The sequence below is a fragment of the Siphateles boraxobius genome, unplaced genomic scaffold (assembly GCF_051911475.1).
Source record: "Siphateles boraxobius isolate OS27281-9 unplaced genomic scaffold, OSU_SipBor_1 20, whole genome shotgun sequence".
NCBI lineage: Eukaryota > Metazoa > Chordata > Actinopteri > Cypriniformes > Leuciscidae > Siphateles > Siphateles boraxobius.
In genome coordinates, this window is record NW_027508811.1 from 6,474,545 (window position 1) to 6,484,564 (window position 10,020).

At 36.6% G+C, this 10,020-nt stretch overlaps 1 protein-coding gene across 2 annotated transcripts; it reads left to right on the forward strand.

Moving 5' to 3' along the window:
- The first annotated feature begins 858 nt into the window (after positions 1–858).
- wdr89 (WD repeat domain 89) lies at positions 859–9,200 on the forward strand. 2 transcript variants are annotated; one of them, XM_077236441.1, is made up of 3 exons: positions 859–1,815; positions 2,763–3,452; positions 7,050–9,200. In XM_077236441.1, the coding sequence occupies exons 2-3, from the start codon at positions 2,780–2,782 to the stop codon at positions 7,544–7,546; spliced, it is 1,170 nt and encodes a 389-aa protein (XP_077092556.1). In that variant the 5' UTR covers positions 859–1,815; positions 2,763–2,779; the 3' UTR covers positions 7,547–9,200. The 2 variants fall into 2 exon arrangements, with proteins under 2 accessions (XP_077092556.1, XP_077092557.1); XM_077236442.1 differs by having other exon boundaries at positions 1,703–1,821.
- The last annotated feature ends 820 nt before the right edge of the window (positions 9,201–10,020 follow it).

Below are 10,020 nucleotides of genomic sequence, written 5' to 3' on the forward strand. Positions count from 1 at the left end.
AAGTTTGAATGTTCCTGCTGAGATCAATAAGCTCTCTGTAATGTCTGAAATATTAATGCACATGTGTGAGCATGTTTTAGCCAGATAGATTTGCCTTCGCAGTTCAGATTACAAAAAACATCTTCTCTTACACTATTCACTGTTTAGTTATGTGATATATTAGTAAAATGAGCTAGAGTCTTATTTGTGTTCATTCAAAACACTAATGAAGCACAGTATTGTACAGTATTTTTAGATGAGTTTCCACAAAATCTAATACATCAGGATTTTATGGCTCATACAGTATGATATATTCAGTGAGAATATGGAGCTCGTACTTGAGGAACAATTGTTTTATTCAGAGGCTCAAACTGAAGTTGAAAATCTGATAGCTTGTAATGTTAATCTATAAAATCTTTATAACTGTATAGCAGACTACTTAAATCAAATGCATATACCGGTAAATATCAGTTGTCACTTTATATCTCCCAATTATATGTCTAAGATGATATTTAAATGTTTAGATTCATAATCAAAGCTCTAATTGTGGGGGCAAAACATAATGCAATGCAATCCCCCCCAAAAATTATACGTGGATAAGTAGACATAAGTTGCTTCAGTACAGTAAATGTTCCTATTGAATTTTTAACAATAAAAAAGTTATTTTTATTTTTACTTTATTAAAGATTTCACGGCAAAAAAAGATCAAGTTGATACAAATTGAATGCATCAAATATGATTCAATAGGCTTCATAGGGTTAAAGACCCTTGTTTTTCTTAGCTTGCTGGCACATGTGTGTGGGTGTGCGTGTGTGTGTGTGTGCATACCTACTCAGCACACACTGTACTCTTCAAAATACACACCTATTTGCTAGTTATATGCATTCAGCAACGAATACACTTAATGGAGATAACAGGAGCATCTCTTACACACACTCACACACGTACTTTAGAGCTCATTTCAAAGGCTTAGCTTTATATCTCATGTCAAATGCTCAAATACTTAAAATGTTCCTTTGGGACTTTTATGTGCCCTACAGGCATGAAGAACAGGATATATTGGAAATATGATCATAAAGGTCAACACTGTCTTGCTGTATTGCTTCAGTCAGCAAAACACTTCACCTTTTCTATCTCCTGACAATGCTAATTGTAGGTTTCAGATGTCAAGTTTCATTCCTGCTTGCATCCATTTGGGTTTGGTTTAACAAAGGCGACGAGCGGACAAAGGAAAAAGCATCCTCCTTTCTCAACACAATGTTACCCTAGTCAAAATTATACTCTATTTCCTCTAGACTACAATATGTCCTAGTTCTTAAATCCAGTCTGATCTTCTCCACCAGTTTTTGACAGTAAAACAGTAGTAGCCTAGTAACTGTAATAACTTTAAAAAAAAAACTGTAATAACTTTCTGGTATATATACAATTTGTTTTGACATGATATGATGAAAAAATTGAATATTTTCATTAATATAAGTAATTGAAAATACAAATGTAACCGATTAAATATGATATGCGTGCAGTTTGTATTGTACAACATTTGCGTTATAAAATTTCGCATTTTATAATAGAGAGAAACACTGGCATCTAGTGGCGGCTCAAACGCTTTATAGTCTCTGTTTTACGGTTTTACCTCTTCTCGTGTTTGACACGAATGCAAATAATAATGTCATTGTGTCTCATATTTATAAATAAAAAAATGAATTACAGTTATTTTAGTTTTAAAACAAATTAAGCCTGTTAATCGTAAATTGCGTCAGCGGAACTAATTTTCTGCGTCACTGTGTTTCCGGGAACAGCTGAGGAGGTGACACACTGATGGCCGTCAAATACCATGTGAGTGTTTTGTACTGTAATTTGTTTTTGTCTTTTAATTAAAACAGAAAGGTTTTTACCACCTTACTAATTACTTATTTGTGTTTTCAGTTCAACTTTACTAAATATGTAATGAAACAGTCACTTCCATCTCTTTGGCTGTCATGTTAGGAACTAAAGCTATGATTTTTGTCAATAGTTCTGCATCACTTGTGTAATTTTTAAGCAACAAATACATGTCTTGAGTCAGATCGGTTTTAGTGATCTCTAATGATTTATTTGTATAATTTAATTTATATTATGGGTTAAAAAATTGTCTATGATGTGTTCTAGGGTTTTCAAACTGACGTCAGGGGTCAAAAAGGTTCAAAATCAATAAATAATAAAGTAAATAATTGTTTTATTAAACTAAATATATACATTTGATTATATAATATAATAATATAAATGAATATTATAAATATTTTACAAATAATATTTTACTCCTATATATTATATTTTTCACAATATAAATTGCGTCTTTATGCATGAAAATATATAGCTCCCTTTTAAATTTTAGAATGGTGGTTCCTTACACAAGGAAGATCATATTTTGGGGGTCAGTGGCATCTAAAAGATAAAAAAAAAAAACCTGGCTTACTTCAGGTGATTGTCCTTGTAATAAATAGTACAGTAAATCAGTGGTTCTCAATTAGTTTCACTTGGTTTCAGGACCCACATTAAACATCAATAAGCAGCAAAACTGTCCTTAATATTAACATGATCTGTATTGGGGTTTTTAAAATTATTCCTCATTCATAAAACAATTAAGAAATTTACATTTGTTGTTTTTAATTGTCTCTTCAATCTCCTTGGTTTCATGCTCTCAGCAGCCTATAATTCGCTGATCAGTAGAGAACCTCTGCTTTATGCCACTGGATAAAGGCACCTATGAAATTACTAAGTACTCTTTTCCTGTAACGTGCCAGGGTGTTTGGTGACAATCATGGACGGCCTCGGGGACACCTTCAGGACTCTCTCCATCGCCAGGAGACTGGAGCCCAGTGAGGCCACGTACATTCTGGACCTCTCTCTTGCATCCAGTGGGTCAGATTTGCTGGCTGTGTGCTGCTCCACTTACTCTGTGCACTTGCACAACAGAGAAACACTCCGCCTGGTGGGAGAGTTCCAGGGTCACACGGCTCCTCTTTGTGGGGTCCGCTTCTCTCATCTGTCCCCTCACCTGCTGTTCACCGGCTCCGCCGATGGGACACTGCGATGCTGGGACGTCCGTCAGCCCGGTTCTAATGCCACCCAGGTGTTTCGCAGTGATTCGACACATTCGTACTGCTCGTTTGACGTGAGCTGTAGTGACCGTGTGCTGTGCGCAGGCACAGAGCAGATAGAGGAGGAGAGTTTTTTAGTATTCTGGGATGCCCGTATGGTTCAGGATGGAGGTGAGTCGGGCTCTAAGATGGGCGGTCTGCTGGGAGTTTACTCAGAATCGCACAGTGATGACATCACTGCGGTGAAGTTCCACCCACAGCAGGCGGACCGTTTGGCTTCTGGGGCCACAGATGGACTTGTGAACGTGTTTGATCTGAGTCTGGGTGGAGAGGATGATGCTCTTGTCACCACCTGTAACTGTGAATCCACTGCAAGCTCCCTCTGCTGGACAGGTAGGTAGTAACAGCACACCTGCCTGAGCGATATTTTTGTATTTCATCATGTAGACATTATTTTCCATGATCAAGGGAATTCTTAGAATTTTAACTTGTGATGACCAGGCCTGTAAAACACATTTATTATTAAATATTTTTTGTATTATTAAATTATTATTATTATTATTACATAATTCATTTTTCAAATAACATACATTTTTCACGGTATGCTTAGCTGTTGAATTGTGATGACCAGGCCTGTAAAACACGTGTTTTTTAGGCCAAATTTTTTTTGTCACATACAACAAACATCTCATCACTATCCGCTAGCTGCCTGTCCCCTGAACACACTGTAAAAAAACACAGTCTCTCCAGACACCCCAGGCTCCACAAACGGCAACAAAAAAAAACTGGGCTTACCCGGACCACGAAACATAACAAACTGTTCCAGCCAATAACCGACGAGAAGGATTTGGGGGGTTAGTGCGCGGATGAGGAGGAGGGAGGGTCTAGCTAGCCTTCGTTTTGTTTGACAATACTTTAAACGTCAACAAGAAGTGACGTCACCCGACATCGCTTGGAGCACCTTTAAATAATAATTCATATAGAATATTTTTTTTCTCTGTATGCTTAGCTGTTAAATTGTGATGACCAGGCCTGGAAATAGACTGTATAATAATAATTGAAATAATATAGAATGTTTTTTTTCTAGCTGTAAAATAGCTATAGTATGAATTTTCTTTTTTAATGTTCTTTTTTTAGTAATATATATATATATAATATATTCTATGATTTCACGTATCAGGACATAATAATACAAATTATTTGGCCCTTGGCAGGTCTTACAATTAGGTAAATACAACCTCAGATGAACAACATCACATGACACTGTCATGGTTTGTTTAAAGTCACCCTGTAGTCAATTATTTTATCCCTTAAAACTCATATTTGATCACAAAAATTACTTATTTAAACAATTTTTTTTCTAGTGTAAAAATAATTTCTTTGCGTGTTAAAAGAGCTTGAATGTAACTATACCTTTGCTTCATTAATTATACATGAATCTATTATACATGGATCTATATGCAAATTAGCCCCGCCTCCACTCACTCACACCAGCTCAGGATACCTGATCCACTTGGTCAACTTAACTGTAGTAAATGCTGATTGGTGGCAAGTGTAAATACTAGTTTAATTTAGCCATATATATGTTTGAACCAGAAACTGATTCAGAAGAAGAGGAAAATCAAATTATACAGGCTCGTCTATCAAGTCAAGTCGATGTATCAGAATGGTGGTGTATTTATGTATCGCTCCAACGTTGGACACATAACGGTTATAGGTATGATTAGCCTTTGGCTTGACTACGTTATCAAACAGCTAATAATGTGTTGCTAAAGTTACACAAACCATGTTCCTTTTCACCATCTCAGAGTCAGACGGCTGCTTTCTAAAAATCATCATCCTTAGAAATGCTTTGAACCAGCATAGAACGTCAGTGGAGAAAGGCATATAGTTCATCATAACATTGTAATATACATTATATACATAATTCACCCGCTATATTGCTAAACAAAACAGAAAAAAACGTTACTAGAGTGCCGAATTGCAGAGCTCATGCAAACATATCCACGTTACTATGATCCAATGCTTTTGTTTTGATTTATTAAAAAATGCTTGCCGTTTTCTCAATTTTGTTGTGAGTTTTTGTTATTGAGAGGAAAACGCACAGCACATATTTACATGTTCTAGTAATCACGGCTCTCAGCAGAGTGGGGAGTGTCGGGTGTTCGCTAACAGTATATCGCTGCTCGCGTATTTCGAACTTCGTTTTACCTCAAAGCACAGGACGAGAAATAACTTCGCCGTGAGTTTATCGGGGCCTTAAGTAGCAGTCAGGCGCTGTTCAAGTGTGTGTTAACAGTGCCAAAGAGGAAAGACATCAGCACTGATCTTAGAGAAGCAATTGTTGCTGCCATCAATATAGGAAGGGTTACAAGGTCAATTCCAAACAATTTGAAGTCCATCATTCTACAGTGAGGAAGATTATTCAAAAAGTGGAAAACATTTAAGGCAGTTGCCAATCTTCCCAGGAGTGGACGTCCCGGCAAATTCGCCCCAAGGTCAGACCGTGCAATGCTCAGAGAAACTGAAAAAAACGAACAAAACAAGAGCACCTACACCTCAGACTCTGCAGGCCTCAGTTAACATGTTAAATGTTAAAGTTCGTGACAGTACAATTAGAAAAAGACGGGACGAGTATGGCATGTTTGGAAGGGTTGCCAGGAGAAAGATTCTTCTCTCTGGAGAAAGAACATGGCAGCACTAATAATGTTTTGTTAATGTTTCACAAACCATGTTCCTTTTCACCATCTCAGAGTCAGACGGCTGCTTTCTAAAAATCATCATCCTTAGAAATGTTTGAACAACATAGAACGTCAGTGGAGAAAGGCATATAGTTCATAACATTGTAATATACATTATATACATAATTCACCCGCTATATTGCTAAACAAAACAGAAAAATATATCGGGATTACATAGTTGCAAAGTTGCAACAAGGTTTTCAAAGTTGCATATGAACAAACCTCAAGACTTCTGGAACAATGTCCTTTGGACAGACGAGATCAAAGTGGAGATTTTTGGCCATAATGCGCAGCGCCATGTTTGGCATAAACCAAACACAGCATATTAGCACAAGCACCTTAACTGTCAGGCGTAGTGGTGATGATTTGGGTTTGTTTTGCAGCCTGGATACCTTGTAGTCTTTGAGTCGACCATGAACTCCTCTGCATACCAAAGTATTCTAGAGTCAAATGTGAGGAAATCTGTTCAACAGCTAAAGCTGAAATTGGGTCATACAACAGGACAATGATCTCAAGAACACCAGCATATCTACGGCAGAATGGCTGAAAACGAAAAGAATCAAGGTGTTGCACTGACCCAGTCAAAGTCCAGACCTCAACCGACTGAAATGTTGCAGCGGGACCTTCCGAGAGCTGTGCATAAACAGATGCCCACAAACCTCAATGAACTGAAGCAACTTTGTAAAGAAGAACGGCCCAAAATTCCTCCAGAACAATGTGAAAGACTGATGAAGTCATACAGAAAAGATTACTTCAAGTTATTGTTCCTTAAAATTGGCTCTACGAGCAACTGAATCATAGGGTGTACATAGCTTCTCCATTTTGGCTTTATTTTTGTTAAATAAATTATGACTTGGTGTAATATGCAAGTGTTGTTGTTCATCTGAGGTTGTATTTATCAATTATTAAGACAATTAAAAAGATGATTTTGTATGTCCTGATACGCAAAACCATAGAATTCAAAAGGGTGTACTTTCTTTTTCTCATGACTGTATGTATATATGTATGTATGTGTGTGTGTTTATATAACTAGAAATTGCCCTTTCTAAGTACAGTCATTTTAAATGTATTGGTTAAAATATGCGGAAACCCTGTAGACCTGTTTATTTTGATATTAGCTATTTTAAGATTTAACAAAAAACTGCTGAAAATGCTGAGTTTTAAAGTCTATTTGAAATCATATGTCAGACATGAACATATTTGTACTCCCCAGAACCCTAAACTATCATTTTATTTCTTATATTAACAGGCAAATATCTTGACCAGCTGCTTTGTTTGACTCATGATGAGGGGCTACACCTGTGGGATGTGGCTCGCCCAGAGAGCGATGACACCTTGACCCTTGTGAGTTCGGCTGATGCCCGAACACTTGTCCAGCTCCCTGATGGAGCCTCACTTGAGTACTTTGTGGGCGGTTCATGGATGTCAGATGAGGAGCGTCTTCTTTTAGTAGGAGGGAGTAATAATGGAAAGCTCCACCTCCTGGACTGCAGTGGGAGTGGTCTGAAATTCATTAAATCCCTTAAAGGGGGTCATTCAGCTACAGTGAGATGCTTCCAGTGGGATGCGATCGCACGATGTCTGTTGACGGGCGGGGAGGATGGCCTGTTGTTGCAGTGGAAGGCGGGAGCGGAGGAAATCAGTGTGGGGAAGAAAGATTCTCTGAAAAGCATCTCCTCCATGCAGCTCAAAACTAAAGCTCACAGAAAACAAGCTACAAAGAAAGACCGGTCAAAACTCGCATGATCACACATACTTCACAGGAGAGTGTTGCCACTAAAACAAACGGGTTATTGGACAAAATTCTCAGAGAAATTGTAAAGTGCAAAATTGTAAAGCTACCTTCCTCTGTCTTTTCTTTCACAAATATAAGGTAACAGATTGGGGGGGGGGATCTTCCACCTTAAGAACTTTTTATTGTTAATATACAGTTTTAGCAGTGTTTTGTGGTTTTAAAATGTAAGTTGTGGTTTCACTTTATTTTGATGGTCCTTTTGACACATTCTGTTCACTACAAGTAACGTTGCAACTATATGTCTACTAACTCTCATAAGAGTGTTAGTTGACTGTTAGGTTAGGGTTAGAATAAGTTGACACGTAGTTTCAAAGTTATTTATAGTCACTATAATGTCGGTTGGAGGATCATCACAATAAAGAGTTAGCAGATATTCAGCAGACAGTCTAATACTCTATTGAGAGTTAGTTGACATGTAGTTGCAAAGTTACTTATAGTCAACAGAATGTTCAAAAGGCACCATCAGAATAAAGTGTTACCAAGTTATTAACAAATCGCTACATAAGTATTACAACGGTTGTCTATTTGTCCAGCAAAAACTGTTATGAAAACTGTGAAGGACATTACTTTTCTTATGTTTTGTTAGCAGCATTTCAGAATTAATTTTTGAGATAGAACACATGATGTTAAAAAGCTAAAATTGACTCCCGTGTTTACTGACCATAAATTGAACAGCTGTATTGTATTAAGTGTTTATACCAACTTGTTTTTCTTTCCAACATTTGTTAATTTCAAATTCAAAACCAACTTGCTGCGACATACTCATTACACAAATTGTGAATCTAAATCTAAATACAATTTAATTTGGTGAATGGGGATTCATATTATATAGACAGATTTTTTTCTTTAATATCTTGAATGAAAAGTTTTTTGTTTGTATAGAAGGCTACATCAGGATCACTGGGATACAATTTCAGGAGCACTTTCTAATCAATGCAAAGTACAACCTTAACTATGTCAACGTTCTCCCTATGCAAAGGGTTTACATTCGTTATGGTCATAAATTGTGGTTGTTCTTAGCAAAAAGCTTTTTTTTACAAAAGTGTCTATCAAAAACTGCATGTTCTGTATTTGTTATTATTTTATCAGGTAACTATGGGCCAACACAGAAGAACCTTTAAAATAAGAAAGGGTTTTGATGAGAAGGAGGTCTTGATATCAAAGTCTCTGATGCTCTTATTCATATTCTCACATTTGATTTGATTTGATGGGATAACAACTGAGTGTGCTATGAAATGCAAATGTGAGGTTTAAACAGGCAGCATTTGTCTCTGAGATTTATAAGCTCCCCAGTCACGTACATTAAGAGTATGTTCTACACAGATGATGAGAGTCCATCTAAGATTTCTGATGTAATGCAAGCTTTGTGAGGTTTAATATGCTGAACACAAGACATGCCACAACAGCTCCACCCTATCTTTCAGAAACTGCCTCACCCTCAATAATATTTAACAATGTTGCAGAACAAACATAATGTGAATTTGGTATTTGGCATCTAGCACCGGAAATGACAGCTGTGTGAATTTGAGAAGCTGTCATTGGCGTGGGGTTTGTGGATACTATGTGTGTTGTAAACGCCCTTAAATAAACCGAAGATTTTCAAAACATCCTGTATTTACTGTCTCTCTTTTAAAGTAAACAAATGTGTTTATAATAAATACAGAATAATAATAAAAGCAAACATTTAAAAAATGCACTATTCCATAAAAAAAATTTTTTTACATTTTGATTTCATGGTAACTTTAATCTGAAATTGAAAATCCTCCCCAAAATCCACTGCAAGCAAATGTTTTTTATTAAATTAAAATGAAAACAAATGAGCGTTAAAATTATATTAAACTTCTAACTGGGTGGTTAAAAACAGTAAAATATTTTTTTTATTGATTTAGAACCGTTAACATGTTCGTTTATAATGAAACAAAGACACTAAAAAAAGGTTTTATTTTCCAAAGTTTTGGAGTTTTAAAGCCCAGAACCAGAAGACTGACTGAATATTTGAAATTCATTGAAACAGCCCTGAACTTTTAAGTTGCCTAACTAGCCATTCTTCGTGTACGCGTTGACGTGCGTGCATACGCGCTCGTGCTCGTCACTCATTTCCTGAAACATGCACAGCACATGAAACCGCAGCTGAGCGTAAAAGCAGAGAATGTCTACCATATGATCGTGCGATGTGCTGATAGTTCTCGCCAGGTGACCGCTTCTTTGGCATGAGACGCTCCTCATAAGGGTTGGGCTCACATACAGGTTTAACCTCATTCCTGAAGAGATCGATTGTTTCCTCTTTTTTTTGTAAATAATTTCCCCATTCTGAATAAAGATTTATTGTTATGTATAAAACAATTATTCAATCATATTTTTGTATATTTTTTTCACAATACATAGGTTGAGCTGTGCAGAGGATAGTGCCTTAATAAACTTAGTA

Bases quoted from the DNA above. Each gene is read 5' to 3' on its own strand.
- wdr89 (XM_077236441.1), top strand. From the start codon at position 2,780: ATGGACGGCCTCGGGGACACCTTCAGGACTCTCTCCATCGCCAGGAGA. The intron at 3,453-7,049 runs GTAGGTAGTAAC...TTATATTAACAG, and splicing joins AAGCTCCCTCTGCTGGACAG to GCAAATATCTTGACCAGCTG.